The 17,585-nt window shown below is 40.5% G+C and overlaps 1 protein-coding gene across 1 annotated transcript in view; it reads right to left on the bottom strand.

Annotated features, from left to right (window-relative positions):
* The window catches only part of LOC122811351 (prenylcysteine oxidase-like), a 175,289-nt gene that overhangs the window by 140,316 nt on the left and 17,388 nt on the right, over positions 1-17,585 (bottom strand). Inside the window, exon 2 of the mRNA XM_044083131.1 lies at positions 2,798-3,004. Within this exon, the coding sequence (XP_043939066.1) occupies positions 2,798-3,004 (207 nt within the window). The remainder of the gene's footprint in view (positions 1-2,797; positions 3,005-17,585) is intronic.

Below are 17,585 nucleotides of genomic sequence, written 5' to 3'. Positions count from 1 at the left end.
CAAATGTGTTTAAAGATGAAGGTAAGCCTAGCAATTAGGTCAAAATAAAGGATAAATAAAAGGTGCAAGGGTCGGGTGGTAAAGCAGGGTAACAAAAGAGATGATAACAGCAAAGGCACAAGCTGAAAGGAGTTGGCACAAGGGGGAATAAAGGCTTGTTTTGGTATTTTAGCAAAAAACAGAAGGAAGGGACAGATTTAACCAGGCTGAACAAAGCTGAAAGGGCATTATTGAAAACTGGGAAAAAGCAAAGGTACTGAAGGAATAACTGACATCAATGTTTACAAAGTGAACCAAAGGTAACTTCCAAAAAACACTGTACTGTTAGAATAATAATAAAAGCAACAAAACAGTATAATCCATGACAATTAATTTAATAATAGAAATACAGAACAAGCTCTCATGTTGCAAAAATGGTTTAGCAAGTTTTATACAAGAAAGCAAGATTTGGGTGCCATACTGGGATGGAGCTAGGGAAGTCTGGAGAAAGTAAAGGACAAGGACAGATACTGAAATCTCTTCCATAAGACAGGATAAAGCACAGAGACAAACTGGACTGCATCCCAGTGTCCCCAAGAATTTGGCCAGTGAACAACCTCTCCTTTGATGGAGCTCCTCAACAGATCATTGGCCACTGCCAAAGTGCTTGAGAACTGAAAAACAACTGTGATACACTCATGTTTGGAGAGTGGAGGTCTGGTAGCTTTACAAGAGTGGTGGGGAAAGTCACACAGGAAATATTAAGGGAAAGGCTTTTTGATTTCTAGAAGACAACAATCAACTTGAGTGAAAGGCCAAAAAAGCTATTAGACAGATTTGATCTAATTTTATGGCCAAGTTACAAGAAAACATGACGAGGGAATGCCAGTGGATGAAGTCTACCTAGACTTCAACAAGGCCTCTAACTTTACACCACAAAAGAGGTTGCTAAAAAAGGAGGGTCATGTGTAGGATCAAGGCTAAGGAATGGGAGTGTTGCATGATTAAACAGTAGGATATAGAGGGTACTAGTGGGAAAGACAATTTCAGGAATAAGGAATGTGACTAGTAGAGTACCATAAGGCTTGGCACTGGGTCCAGTACTCTTTTGTGATTTCATCTCAGACATATCTGAGGGGACAGGGAACAGGATCGATGCTTTTGCTGATAACTCAGATTAAGGGGAGTAGTTGATGATGGAGACAAGAGTTTACGAAAGGATTTGCAAAGGCTGACCAAGAGCACAGAAAAGTGGCAGCTGATATTTAATACAGGCAAATGCAAAGTACTGCAGCTGATCAATATCATCCCTACTGTGAACTACTACCCAAGGAAGGACAACTGATGGCAAAAGGGTAGAAAGAAGAAATATGAGTGCTGATCACACCTGGAAGAGATGATCAACAGTAGAAGGAGAGGGTACGGAGAATGCTGTCCAGAGAAGGCTTATCCTGTCTCCTTATGCCATCAAACAAATGTAAAGTAAGCTAATTTGAAACATGTAATGAGGGGCTGCAATTTTTTTTCCAAGAACATCTGTTTTATAGATGAAAATGAAGACAATTAGCCCTCTAAAATCACTGCCTAGCACTGGAATTATGATTTAAACTTTCTCTTGTCTGCTTCAATTTCATGTTTTATTACTAAGAACTAATGGTGGTAGATAGTATGTCATACAAGGACTGATCAGCCAGTTCTGGAAAGCTAATAAAGGCTATTTAGGTTTTATGAAAACAATGTTTAATTTGCATGGCAGAGCCATACAAAAATCAGTATTAATTATCAGTGTTAATTGATAAAATAGAGAAAGGGCTAGGTGCATTACTTAGTGTGTCTTTTAAAGGGGAACTAATTTACTGTAATTTACTTGACCACCAAGTTTGTTATGGGGTTGTTACTCTTCTTTTGTATATTTTTTAGCCTATAAGACACTGTTCCAGTGCCAGTGATTAAAATGTGCTTCTTGCAATCTTACTTGTATGGTTTGTAAAATTTAATAACACATTTGTTTAAAAAAAAGCTTACATGCAGCATTTTGGTTTGCTTTTCTTTGTTTATCCCCTCTCTTCTTATCCATGGTTTTATTTCAAATTTTACTAAAAGGAGAGAGAGAGAGAGAGAGAGAGAGAGAGAGAGAGAGAAACTGCACAGCTCAGTGGAGCTCAAGTTAATTGTTAAATCTCATCCAGCAGTAATACTTCAGCTAGCTCTACAAGAATCAATGTTCAAAAACTATTAGTAATGGTATTGTAAAACAAAGCAGAAATCTAAACATCTAATATGTGCACAGTGAAAAAAAATCATAAATGCTTCCCTTCTTAACCAATGTGGTAGCTATAAAGCTTATACAACAGTTGTCACATTTGGAAAAGCAATACCAGCAATCTTTATTCAAACATATATTCAGAATTGGTAGCATTACACCTTGTTTGGATGAGAGTCATAATGTGAACCATACAACTAGATTAAATAAACAGTCACTGCTTATCTATCATGTTCCTTCTAACTAAAATGACAGCCTGTTTGCAGCAGGACACATACATTGAATGCTATTAGCATGAATAATATACGCAGAGCCTTTTCCTGTAGCAGGTAGGACCACTTTCCAGATTCTACTGAACTTTACTGTATTACAATATACAGTGTGCTACATTATGGGTTACTGTCTCTCCTTGGATGTTACTTGTTTTCTAACTGCTGCATAGTGACCCACCAGAGCACTCCAAAACCAATAATGCATCAGTGCTTATACTATCGATAATGTAGCTTACAGAATATAATTAATATTAACATAAGACCTAAAAAAACAGCCTCTTACCAAGTTGTCTGATAAAGTCTTTCATGTGCAGATTGCGAGGATGTATAACAGTGCCACCAACCTCATACTCATTGCCTTCGACTGTTGTGGTAGCTAGCCGTCCACCTACTTTTCCATTCTCAAATATATCGATCTGTGCACATTTGCCAAACTGCTGTCGCAGAAAATAAGCTGCTGCAGTACCTCCAATTCCAGCTCCAACAATAGCTGAAACAAATGAATAAATTCAATTCATAGGGATGAGCACATCTGGCATAGATGAAATAATCAATCCTAAACTAATAAAAAATATTTGGATTTTGATGAAGGGGAACACCCCTGTGCTATTTAATAATCTGCTGCACAGATACACATGGTAAAGAAAAAATATTTAAGATGTTTGACTACCTTGGTTTCATTTAAAATGGTCAGAACAATGTTAAAAATATGAAGCAAAAATACATCCATTAAACAACAAAAAATTGCAAATGCAAGGCTTTGGAAAAGAAAGTTTGGAAGACTGTTTCCACAACAAGAGATACCCAGTCAGCTTCATACTTTGCTATATTTGAGTGTTCTCTTTACTTTGTTTCCATTTCAGAACATGCTAGAAATGTTTCTATGCTGTTGTATTGAAATATTCTCATTTAAAAGGGTGGTACAGTGCACTACACCTGTATTATGGCTACCTACCTAATAGTTTATAACATTAAGATAATTAAGATGCTAAAATGCGTATGTTTCATGGACAAACCAATCAGCATGCCTACTGTAAATCAAACAATCCCCAGAAAAAGAAATCCAGCTCCTACAGCTTAATACACAGGAATGCAGACAGCAGAAACCTCCTCCAACATGCAAAACATCAACAACTTCTAGCACTCTAAAAGTGTCAGTAAAGCAGAAACTTCCTGACACAGTTGGCATTTTTAAATCTTTAAAAGTTTCTCTATCTCAGGGAGTTTATGCACTGCTTTTATTTTACTTTTCTTGTGTAACAGGCTGTGCAACTGTCAATGCATATATAGGTTCACAGGACGAAACTAGGCTATTGGCCGGAGTCTCTTATAAGCTAGCCAAGAATTTCATCTATGTTCCTACAGAGTTAGCACCTGTTTTCCCTGTCCAGCAGAGACACAGGTGGGATCCCAGGGGTATATTTTCTGTTTCCCATCCAGTCGTCCAGGTTCGTCTTAAAGAGGGCTAATGAGGTACTCCGCTTGACATGGAGAGGAAGTCTGTTCCACAGATAGGGCAGTCGTTTAGACACAAATCTATCCTGCCAATAAGTTCTATTAATGTCACAGACCAGGTTGAGACCTTGCATGCGGGTTTCAATGAGTGGAGTTTGACTTATGGATATGCAGTAACTCCATCAAGGCTGAGTCTGAGACGGTCTTGTATGTCAGACACAGGTCACCTCTGAGCAGTCTGTACGAGACTGAATAGAGGGACAGAGCATTTAGCCTATCTGTATAGGACAGGTGTTTCAGACACTGGATTTTCCTGGTCAAGAACCTCTGTGGTCTCTCCAACTGCTGCATGTGCTTGGCAAGGTACATGCAGAAGGAGGCATTGTACTTGATAATGGGTCTGATAAGGGAGGAGTACAGGGATGTTATGACCTCCTTGTTCATAGGTTCACAGGTAGGGACTAGGCTATTGGCCCTAGGGCCTATATAAGCCTAGCCAAAAAGGTACCCTGGCTTTTGCCACCCAAGAAAATTATTTCCTATCCCCCTGTCGAACAGAGCCACAGAAGTGATCCCCTGGGTGAATTTCCTATTTCCCATCCAATCATTAAGATTTTTCTTGAAGAGTGCTAATGAGGAGCTTTGTTTGATATACGTAGGTAGTTTGTTCCAGAGTATGGGAAGTCTATGGGACAGGAATCTATCCCACCAGCATATTATGTTTATTGTGGTGACAAGGTTTAGGTCCCTAGAGCATGTAGCTCAGAGGGATTGGGATTTCTTTAAGTGGAGCGTGTCCAACAGCTCTAGGTTTGACATACCTTTGCATGTTAGGCAGAGATCACCTCTGAGTAGGCGATATGCGACACAGTAAAGTGGTGTTTTTTGAGAAGGTCTGCGTAGGGCATCTGTTTGAGGCCAGTAATCCTCTTTATGAGGTATTTCTGTGGCCTTTCCAGTTGTTGTAAATGTCTTGTGAGGTATATACCAAAAGGTGCATTGTACTCTATAATGGGTCTAATGAGTGATGAGTAGAGGGGAACAATGACCTCTTTTTTCCTGGATGAGAAACCTTTTGTGATGAGGTGTGCCACATAGAAGGATTTCTTGACTACTGTGGTGATGTGATTATCAAAGGAGAGACTACTGTCCATCTGTGTCCCAAGGTCTCATCACACTTTCGGTGTTAAGTAGACTACCGCCTATGTGGTAGTTCATGGGTACAGAGTTTTTACCAAAAGGGATGACAATGCACTTTTTGGCATTGAGCTTGAGGTCATGGCTTTGACACCAGGCATCTGTCTCAGCAAGGCCCTTTTGTAGGATGTCCACATTGTTAGGAGTTTCGATTATGGCTCCTAGTTTGCAGTCATCTGCAAACTTCATTAGCCAAAGACCTTTTGTGTTAGCCTGTACTTCAGAGAAGTAGATACCAAACAGGAGGGGACCCAGGACTGAACCCTATGGTACTCCACTTGTCACTGGTCTGAAGTCGGATTTGGAGTCTGCTACTTTCACAGTGTGGATTATCTCAGTGCGCCAGTTGGCAATCCATCTTGTGACATCGGGATTTATACATAGTTTAGTGAGTTTATCTATAATTCCAGAGTGGGGGATGATGTTGAAAGCATTGGCGAGATCTAGATAGGCTGTGTGAACCACCTTACCCTCATCTACGGCTTTGGTGACTGCTTCAAAGAAGTCTATCAGGTTTAGGAGACATGATCTGCCTTTTACAAACCCAAACTGGGTGGGGTACAGAGTTTGGAGATTACTAATGTCTTTGTTTAAAAGGTCCATGATGATATGTTCCATGGCCTTGCAGACCAGGCTCGTCAGGCTAATGGGGCAGGGCGGTAATCCCCGGGGTCCATGGTGGATCCCCATTGTGGAGTGGGATAACCGTCACTGTGCACCATTCTGTGGGCACAAAGCCTGAGGCGAGGCTATGATTGAACATGGTACTTAGATGGGGTGCCAGTTCATTCTGTAGTTCGTGTAGAATGCAGCCTGGGATGTCGTCAGGTCCCATGGATGCTGTGTTCTTGGCTTTGGAGAGCGTGGTTTTTACCTGTGTAGCCTTGATTACAGGAACTTTGCATTCTTCTGATATATAGAGATGGGCCCTTTAGGGGCTGAGAGGGGAGAAAAGTTAGCACTGAACCTATCTGCCAGGATGTTGGCAATATCAGTTGGTTCTGTATATTTAGTGCCATTGTGCTGTAATTCAGAGCAGATTTGAGTGTTGCCATTGAGATTCTTGACATAGCTATAGAATGCTTTGTGGTTGACTTTAGAAACAGTGGTGATTTTGTTTTCGTAACTAGCTTTGGAGGATTTTATGAGGGCTCTCAGCTTCTTACTGAGGCTGACCAGGGAGTTCCTCCAGTCATGGGATTTTACTCCTTTTTGCAGCAGTTTCTTTCTTCTGTTGTAGAGTATGTTTATGGCAGGGGACCACCAGATTGGCTTCCTTTTTTTGGAGGATAGCATCTTGGTTCTGTTTGGGATAGCACGATCCATGCACTTGTGTAAGTGCTTATAAAGTGCATTTGTGTAGGATTCAGCAGTCGTACCTCTATTGTCCATCTGGATGGGTGTCGTGAAGTTTGCCACTTCTGTCTTAAGAAGCGTGAAGTTGGCTTTGGAGAAATTGTTTACAGTGGTTTCCATAATGGGGGGTGGGGGTGGGATGTGGATGTCTAAGGTGATTAGCTTGTGGTCGGATCTGACCAATGAGGAATTAACCTCTGCTGTGGAACACCGGTTGCCCAGGTCTAGGATATTGCTGCCCCTGGTGGGGGTGTGGATAAGTTGATCCAAGGCATTGGAATTTATGAATTCCAGAAAACGTTGAGCAAAAGAGTTGGTACATGAGTAGTTTTCCCAGTTAATGGTGGAGTAGTTGAAATTGCCCATTACTGGGGTGTTGGGTTGTACCCTAATATTTTCCAGTGTATCAAAAAAAGAGGAGTGGGAATCCTGGGGCATGGTGGGGGATCTGTAGCAAGCCACAATTTGGATTGCAGTCTTGCCCAGAGTTAGTTGCACTTGGATAACCTCGGCTGCATTATGCTGAGCAACTAGCATGGAGGTGTGGATATCCTTAATGAATATGGACAAGCCTCCATATTTAGTGTTTCGGTCCAGGTTAGGTGGCCGAAAGATGTGGTATGAATTATAGCCTGGTAATGCAGGGGTGCTCTCTGGAGCCTTGAACCAGGTCTCTGTCACTGCACAGATGTCAATATTCTCCATTTTAAGGAGTGCCTCGAGTGAGTGCATTTTGAGGTTTAGACTTGTAGCACTGAGTAGCATTACCCTCAGATTTTGCTTGCTTATACCTGTTACGGTGGTGAATTTGTCATTTGAACCTTGCCTAAAAAAGGCACTATAGGGGTGGCAAGAGCCTTAGCTAGTATCCGGAATCCCAAGGGTGACAGGTGCAGGTCATCTCTGGCAAAGCATCGTGGTCTGTTGATCTTGTCATCCCAGGAAGACAGATACTGGATCAACTTAGAATGACACCACAAGCTTAGCCAATTGTTGAAGTCAATCATTTTGTCCTTGTACTGTGGTATCATTCTGGGTGATGGCAGGATGCTACTCAGAGCTAGGGTCATACCTGCCTGGGCTACAAGATCGGAGAGCTTCTCCATGTCTCTGTCATTCACCCCAACATGGACAATGACAGAGTCATATTTGTACTTGTTGTGGAGTGACCTGAGTGTGTGCATTATGTGGTGGATCCTGGCACCCGACCCTGGATGAAATACCCTTACTTATGAGGTGGGCCATGTAGAAAGCCTTCCATACAATGGAGGCAACATGGTGGTCAAAAGTCAGGCTGCTATCAACCTGGCTGCCCAAGTCCCTCGCGACTGATTGCATGCTTAGTACACTGTTATTGATGTGATAATTAGTGGGAATACCATTTTCCCCAAAGGGGATAATGATGCATTTCTTGGCATTCAGTCTGAGGCCATGCTTCTGGCACCAGTCATTAGTTTGGTTAAGGCCCTCTTGGAGGATGTTCACATCACTAGGGGAATTTATGACAGCGCCCAGCTTGCAGTCATCTGCAAACTTGGTCAGCCACAGACCACTGTTTTTTGGCTGCACCTCAGAAAAGTATATCCCAAACAGTAGAGTCCCCAAGACTGATCCTTGGGGCACGCCGCTTGTTACGGATCTACTACTACATGTAACTTCCCCTACTTTGACTGACTGGGTCCTATCAGTGAGCCAGTTAGCTACCCATCTGGTAATATATGGGTTGATGCCTAACTGGGAGAGTTTATCTATTATGCCCAAGGGGGGAATAGTGTTGAAGACTTTGGCTACATCAAGGTAGGCGGTGTGCACTGTCTTGCCCTCATCCATGGCTTTGGTGACTGTTTTGAAGAAGGTGACAAAGTTTAACAGGCATGATCTCCCTTTAACAAAACCAAACTGTGTGGGATCAAGCATTTGGAGGTTGCTAATGTCTTTGTTTATAAGGTCCATGATAATGCGTTCCATGGCCTTGCAGATCAGGCTAGTTAGGCTGATTGGCCTATAATTGCCTGGGTCAGTGGACACTCCACCTTTGTGCAGAGGGATGACAGTGGCTGTCCTCCATTCTGCTGGGATGAAGCCAGTGAACAGGCTTTGGTTGAATAGGGTGACTAGCGGTGATGAGAGCTCCTACCTGAGTTCATGTAGGACACAGCCAGGGATGCTGTCGGGTCCCATGGAGACTGTATTTTTTGCTTTTGAGAGTGCATTAATAACCTGCTCCCTGGTGATGAGGGGAGGGGGGCAAGTGCTGGGGATGTCCTGGTTTACTGATGGGGAAACAGGGAGGTGAAGTTTTCACTGAACTTGTCTGCCAGCAGGTTAGCTATATCTGTGGCATTTGTGTATGTGGTATTCTTGACCACCAATTCAGAGCAGATTTGGGAGTTACCTTTGAGATTGCAGACATATGCGAAGAAGGGCTTGTGATTGTCCTTAGTGGATGTGGCCAATTTGGACTCGAAGTTAGCCTTAGAGAATTTCACCAGTAACCTTATTTGTTTGTTCAGACAAAGGAGACATTGCTTCCAACTTGGCACCTGCTCATTCTTGGTCCTCGACAGCAGGTCTATATCACTTCATCAAAGACACAAATCTTCAAATACGAATTCATCGAACCCTAAACATCAAACGACAAAAACTGCAAACGGCCAAAACCACAATTTTTTTCCTAGGGAAAAAATGTAGTTGGCCGTTCCCAGAGTTTGCCCTTTACCCCAACGTTGAGTGATCTCGGAGTTGGTATATTTAGTTAGGGGGGGTGTGGGGGGTGAAGCCCCCCACTTAAATTACATTTCAAGTGTTTGTGTTGTTTGTATGGCGACTTTTTCCCCTTGGAAAAAAATTTGCGGTTTTGGCCGTTCACTATTGTAGTGTTTCGGTGTTTCGAGTTCGATAAATTCATATTCGAAGATTTGTGTCTTCGATTAAGTGATATAGACCCCTGGAGGGCAATATGTCCTTCCTAGACATGCACAGTGCCTTAGGAAGTTGTCCCCAGACTTGGAAGATGGTAGACACAATCAACACAAAGAAGATATTTGTGGATACAATGACATTGTTTTAAAAGGTAAGTGATTTTTTTATAACATTGTGCAATAGCAATAATCCAATCCTACGTGTAGAGAATGCTGGTTTCCAATGTCTGGCTCATTTGTTTAATCATTCAAGCTTATCCTTGTGATCAAATCATGCTACCCAAGGATAAACGCAGCATTATCCACACCCAGTTATGGACTATTCCTAAATTATCAGATGGCAGCTGTTTCAGGGTTCAGCTGAAGTTAGTTCAGCTCCACTATTAATAAACTAAGTCACTCTGTGGCAGAGTTCAAGTGCCTTTGGGACCTGACCATGCAGACTAGTGGATGTTATGTTTCAACATCTTGCATGAGGGTCATCCACAGTGTTTTACTAATGAAACGTATATGTCAAAATGTCAACTTGAACTAGCTACTTCTCTACAAAATATGATAATCCCTTTCTCATACTTTTCCCTTCCTTTAGACTTACTTACTTTTTAGAAATAAAAGTCTCCCTGTATTTTTAATGCCCCACACACTACTCTTTCTTCAGTCATTAGTTCCACATGACTGCTTTTCTTGATGTATGCCCAATCTTTTACCTTGTGGGTGTCATTAAAATTTCTTATTACTGATGAGCAACAAAGAGAAGTGTTCACTGGTCCATAACTTTCTTTGTTGGTGAATGGCTCATTGGAACATAGTATTCCGATAGCAAACAGACGGTATAATTGTGTCAATACACTCACCATAACAGCACACTTTGAATAATATCATAACGGCTTCTGAAATATATATTTATGGACTGGATATGCTAAAGACAGACACCAGATGTTTTCCAGTAGCTGGATGACTCTATATGCGAGGAGATGAAGCTTCTTGTCACAGCTGTTAAAAGTGACCAAGCTAGAAGAAACAAATAACTGCCCAACTCTTCACAGGTTCATAACCAGATACTAGGCAACAAGTCAAGAAGACCATACAGCCGCCTATCCAAATAAGACCTTGGATTTGCTATGCTTCCACTGTGTTTACCACCTTTTCATGGATGGTGCACAGCCTATCCCATGGGTAAATTTATGAAAATCAATCCAGTTGTCAAGACTGACCATGAAAGCGGCTAGGATACTTCTCAGTTTCACATGCAGAGGAAGGTTGTTCCAAAGGTTGGGGATGTATTTTGTTAGGCACCTATCCAGCTATCAATTCCTACCTATTTGGTGATGAATATTATGGTTCTCGCTGTGAGTATTTGAGAAACCACTACTTTCATGACATTAATGAAGGTAAAATAGGGTGGGGTATTTCATGGCATGAAAGACTCAGCATAGGTTACCATAAACTAAGAAACCGAGTACAGGGTAAGGGCAGATAATGTATCTGGGTGTCTGAGAGTAAAAAATATTGTGATTTTCTTGATCAAGACTCTTTGGAGTCTTGGGACTTCCAAGATGACTGCAAACTAAGTACCAATTAATTTCAGCTCTACTAATGTGAAAACAGAAACTCAAAAAACAGAGCCAATGAATTTGTTTTTTGGGGAAAATTTCAGTTACTAGATAGTAAGTGCACTGTTTGGATGCCAGCAAAGAAGAAAGTTAGAGAACCTGAAAGAAAATCAAGCATAAAATGTGAAGAGAAAATACCGGCTTGGAATAATCCTGTAGCCGTTCAGCAAAAAGCAGTTCAAACTCCACCTTTGGAGCAAGACATGACTTTTAGTAACCTAGAGGTAAAAATAAGTCAAATGTGCTCAGAACTGATTAAAATAAAACAATGAAGGCGTACATCAACACAAATAACAAAAAGCTGGAAAAAATGGAAGATGTTTAAAAAGATATTCAGATGAGCTGATAAAATTGCAAAATTCAGATGTTGAAATGAAGAAAAGGCTGGCTGAGTATGAAACTGCTCAAGATGAGATGCTTCAAAAATGGTAGAATTAGAGAACAGAGCACATAGGGAAAACCTGAGATTTCTGCTGTACCAGAGAAACTAGAAGGAACAGACTGTACTGATTTTATGAAAGCAAAAATAAGCAACTGGACTAGTCTTCCACAGCAGGAGTTGTTAACTGAAAGGGCACATCATGTGTATGCTCCAATCTGGCCATAAGAAAGCAGTCGAGATATCTAATAGTAAAGATGCAATCCTACCAGCAGGAAGAGTTGATTCTGACAAAGCTGAAGAAAAAAGTACTATAAGTTGGAGACAACAGTGTATTTGTGGAAAATGATTACTCGCTGTACACCAGGCAGAACAGGAGTAAATATATTCCAGCAATTGAGGAATGTTGAGAGGTAGGTGTGAGAGTTAAGCTATTGTATCCAGCTATCTTCAGAATATTTTTCCTGGATGGTCAAAGTATTTTTTTCATGCAGAACACGCTAAGGAGAAAATACAAAAGTTTGTCCAACAAAACGTTAGCCATCAAACAGAAGGGGACTCTGCTTCTTACTATTCTGATAATAAAGCTCATAGACAGACTATGCCAGTGAAACCTTTTCCAATGTTCCAAAGGAAGATGCTTGAGAGACAGTGAAAAGCACAGTTGTTGACTAGAACCAGGACTACACCAGAAATGAGCCAAAGACTGAATCTGGGAGATGGAGATCAACAGGAAGAAAACCAGAAACCTAGAAATTATTAAACTGATGTGGGATTACAAAGAATCAATCACATTTGTGAAACATGGAGAAACAAGAAAACCTGGAAATACTGAACTTTTTTGACTTTGTTAAACTTGTAGGGGACTCCAAAGCATATGCCCTTCTTCACATCATTAATGTTTGGAAGAACATTACGGATAGGGGAACAGGAAGGAAAGAGGTAACTGTAAGTAAAACAATTTTTGTTCTCAGAGGTAACTGTAAGTAAAACAATTTTTGTTCTTAGTATTTTAATTAAACATAACAAACTGCATGTTATATAGTATAGCATTTTCAGTTATTGTGTGTTAAGAGTGATACTAAATTAAACAGGTACTTCCCCTTTTTTCTTCTTTCTTTCTTCTTGTTTACTTTTAAGAAATGTAATCACTGCAATATAAAAAGAAGAAAGCCTGGACAAAAGCATTGTTTAAGATAATAGGCTGTAATCTTAGTTTATTGAGGTGAGGGACATAATGTAAATCTTTACAGGTCATGGTACAAGTAAAATTGATGTGCTTTTTCTTAATTTTGCATTGGAGAATGACTGGATTAAGGCCATTGGCTTGATCTAACAAGTTTTAAGTGGAATCAAGTAAGTAAAAGAACATTCAATGTAATTCAAAGGTTTTCCTTTAGCAAATAAATGTTCACAGTGCAACATGAGAAGCTTGTAGCTGAAGGCGACTGTGTATCTGATTCTCACGTTTCTATGGAGCCAAGCTGATAATGGCATTAAACACAAAATACTTTCCTCTTTCAATGGCTAAAATGTAATGTTTTCAGGTTGTTTTCTACATCTGGGAGAGGAATTACGACAAACACAGACAGCACTTAGTGTAAGCAGAAGCACAGGCTGTACCATGAATCTTAGCATGGATAACCTTCATTACACATCAATTAAAGCCTGTGAGTGTAGCTGTCAGTCTAGGACAATTGTTCCTATTAGGAGTTAAACTTCATTATTTGAAGATGTACGTCATTTTGTGAGTTTGTATTAAGTTAACAGTGTATGGGGGTGCTCTGGGGTATGTTTTTTAAAGGTTTTCATTGAAACAAAAAGTATTGTAAGATGTGACATAGTTTCAAATAGATATGTTAAGAAGCAACTGCATAAAGGTTCAACTCGCAAAAGATTAGTGTAAGCAGGTGACACACAAGCTGAAACTAGACATTAAAAAAACTGTTATACATAGGTGAGAAAGACTTATAACGGCAACACTTTCCATATTAAGTTTGAACGTGAATGGTATCACAGGTATATACAAAAAAGTGTACTATATCAACAAGTAGAGAGCATAAACAGCTGTGCTACAGGAGGGAGGCAAATTTGGAAAGAACTGAGCATGTAAATTTGATAAAGAAAGGATTTCAGGATGATTATTCAGCAGAATGTCTGGGAAATAAAGGAAAAGGGAAGGAACTCCAATAGTGAAAGAAAAGGGAAAAAAGATAATGGTAGATTTGTAGCAGTAAAGGGCTATTAGCAAGTGACGAGATTACACTGGCATATATTTATATTCCATTTAAAACTGCTATAATGGAGCTTAAGAAAATTCTGAGAGAAATAATCAGCTTTCAGCAGGGATTATTACTTACAGGTGAGGAGTGGAATTTGAATTGCAGCAGTGATGATGCATCTAGGAGCCTAGAAGGGAAAATATAACAAAACAGGATGGATCTTTGAAGAAATATATAAAATATTTGGTATAGAAGATGAGAATTCAGAAGAAGGAGTTTGGAGTGAATTTACATATTATTTCCCAAGGTAAAACAACTGAGCTAGGCTAGAGAGAGAACATATTTCACAGGAGTATGTGCATTTAATTGAATTTATGATCATGTGACAATAATTAAAATAGAAATGCAGTGTAATAAAAAAATGAGACTCTGGCACTTCTCCACCTATCTGATAAACAGAAAGGAATATAGGGAATGGGTAGTGGAAAATGACAAAGGTTAAATGATTGCAGAATAGGGGAAATCTCACAGAACAAGAACAGGTACAACTGCAGAGTGCTAAAGAGAAAATAATGGACTATCTGGATAATATGAATGAGTTTAGAAAGATTGTTGTTAAGCAACTGTTTTTTTGATAATAACTACACAGCACAATAGCTTTTGACACAACGACTAAGGCAACAGAAAGTAGAAAGAGTTGTTGCCAAGCTTAGGAAGACCACAACAAACAGAACAACTAGAGATCATGTAGTGGTATTACAAACATGAAAATATGTATAAAGCAGAGAAATGTGGAAATCAAGAAATAGCACAAATGGAAATATTTATGGAAGAAGGTTAGCGGTAGATGAGGCTTAATTATTAACAGTTAGAACAGGAAGAGATAAGATAAAATTGGTGACATATAACTAATGTACAGGAAAGTCTCCAGGAATAGATGGTATTCCTGTTGAAGTTTAGAAGCTAGGTGGGAAGAAAGTGATAATCTGGAGGGTTTTGTTTAAGAGTATTTTAAAAGGTGGAGAAACACCAATGTCCTGGAAGAAAGCTGTGGTGGCTGTAATACCTAAAGATGGCAAAGGTCCATCAGATCCAGCTTCATATAAGGCCCATTTCAATTTTAAACCATTATTATAAAGTGTTTTATGGCTATAATTGCTAAAAGAATGGCAAAGGTGTTGCCAAAATTGATAGATATGGATCAATGTGGTTTTCTGGATGGGAGGCAAATATTTGGCAAAATTAATAGAACTCTGCAGTTGTGTCTCTTCTTCTTCTATGAAATTCCTCCTATTCTGCAAAATACTTTAACCCTTGTCAGTCCATCTAAATAATTCTTGTTACTTCTCAACCATATCTCTTTTTCTTTTATTTCTAAACTCCACTTTAATTTTATCCTACTCCGCTCTGCTACAAAATTACATTAAAGCAAGTACTAGTTTAGATATTTTAATAACAGCCTGGAGACTTATTATGGGAACAAGTGTTTTGGTATATTGGCAGGCCAGAAGGGCATTAATGTCCATGCTTGAAATATCTGTATGTATGTATGTATGTATGTATGTATGTATGTGTGGTACGCACTAGGTAGCCTAGCTACCACAAGAGTGATTTCTGGCCCAGAAATTGTAGTTTATTGGCCGTTTGGCAGTTTTTCCATCTCTTTCAACTTACTGGTTTAAAATCCCGCGTTTGCACTTGTTTCCCATCTTTCCTGTAACTAGTCTAGTTCAGATACAGATTTGCTGTATCCAGGACTGTTTGTAAGCTTCTGAGCACCCCAAGCCTTTCTGTGCTGGAAGAAAGCCTTCTAGCTTATGAGTGGGAGTGGTAAGCACTAGGTGGCCTATCTACCACAAGAGTGGTTTCTGGCCCAGAAATTGTAGTTTATTGGCCATTTGGGCAGTTTTTCCATCTCTTTCAACCTTCTGGTTCAAAAGCCCGCATTTGCGCTTGTTTCCCACATTTCCTGTAACTAGTCTAGTCCAGATACAGATCTGCTGTATCCAGAACTGCTTGTAAACTTCTGAGCCAAAAAAAAATTATGCTTGTTTGCTGCCTTGCCTGTAACTAGTCTAGTCCAGATACAGATTTTCTGTATCCAGGACTGTTTGTAAGCTCCTGAGCCCCCAAAGCCTTTCTGTGTTGGAGGGAAGCCTTCTAGCTTATAAGTAGAAGTGGTAAGCACTGGGTAACCTATCTACCACATAAGGAGTGGTTCTGGCCCAGAAATTGTAGTTATTGGCCGTTTGGGCAATTTTTCCATCTCTCTCAACTTTCTGATTTAAAAGCTGCATTTGCACTTGTTTCTTTCCTGTAACTAGTCTACTTCAGATACAGATTATTGGTTTTAGCACTTGAATTTGCTTATTCGTGTTCATCACTTGTTCAGAACTTGCTGTAAGCACTAAATAAGCTATGAATTACTGCAGTACTTAACCTTTCTCATTACCTAGAGGAAAACAGTTTTTGTACTTACTTTCCTCACTTGCTTGGAGAAAAACAGCTCTTGTACTCACTTGTCTAGGGGAAAACAGTTTTTTATTCAGGCATGTCCAAAGGTCAGCTCCCAGTGTTTTCTCCTATCTGACGAATCTGGGCATCTTGGGGGAATGTAGCAATTGCCTCATGTACACAGACAACCCTCTCCTCCTACCACCCAACACTACAACCTGTGAGAGATGCACTTATCTAGCCAAACTGGAGGTAAAGCTCTCTCTATACAAGACTGAACTTTACAGTTAAAAGGAGAAGGTAAACACTTGCACCACACCACACTCATCACATAGTCCCACTAAACCTACACCACCAAAATCCACACATAGAATCACAAAAACATTCATGGAGGTTCTCAGTAATAATCTGCTCAAGTAACAGAGACCTCCAAAGCAGAAACACAATCAACCTCCACCCCCCAACACAACCCAAATGACACATGGCCCACAGACTCAGTGTGCCACTCAACCATAGCTCATAAGGCAAAACAACGTATCCAACACACTAGTCATAGGTGACTCCATAGTTAGGCACACTGATGTCCCACTCACCAGGTTAAACAAGGAGAAGGTTATTGTTAGCTGCCTGTTGGGTGCCAGAATCTGCCACATAACCCATGCACTCAGGTCACTCCACAACAAGTACATATATGACTCTGTCATTGTCCATGTTGGTATGAATGACCTGAGACATACCTCCCTGGACTACATGAAAAGAGACGTGGAACAGCTCTCCAATCTTGTAGCCCAGGCAGGTATGACCCTAGCCCTGAGTAGCATCCTGCCATCGCCCAGAATGATGCCACAGTACAAGGACAAAATGATTGACTTCAATAATTGGCTAAGCTTTGGGTGTCATTCTAAGGGGATCCAGTATCTGTCTGCCTGGAACAACATGGTCGACAGACCATAATGCTTTGCCAGAGATGGCCTGCACCTGTCACCCCTGGGATTCCAGTACTGGCTAAGACTTTTGCCACCCCTATAGTGCCTTTTTTAAGCAAGGTTCAAATGACAAATTCAAAACCGTAACAGGAACAGGCAAGCAAAAACTGAGGATAATGCTACTCGATGCTAGAAGTCTGAATCTCAAAATGCACTCCCTCGAGGCACTCCTTAAAATGGAGAATATTGATATCTGTGCAGTGACTGAGACCTGGTTCAAGGCTCCAGAGTGCACCCCTGCATTACCAGGCTATAAGTCATACCACACTTTTTGGACATCTACCTGGACCAGAACACCAAAGGTGGAGGTGTGTCCATATTCATTAAGGATATCCACACCTTCAGATTAGTTGCTCAGCATAACTCATCCGAGGTTATCCGAGTGCAACTAACTCAGGGCAAAACTGCAATCCAAATTGTAGCTTGCTACAGATCCCCTACCAAGCCCCAGGATTGCCACTCCTCTATACTGGAAAATATTAGCATTC

This window comes from Protopterus annectens, chromosome 9.part0 (assembly GCF_019279795.1).
Source record: "Protopterus annectens isolate FY-2018-M chromosome 9.part0, PAN1.0, whole genome shotgun sequence".
Lineage (NCBI taxonomy): Eukaryota > Metazoa > Chordata > Ceratodontiformes > Protopteridae > Protopterus > Protopterus annectens.
The sequence above is the reverse complement of the archived record's forward strand: the minus strand, read 5'-3'. Positions and strand labels throughout refer to the sequence as shown.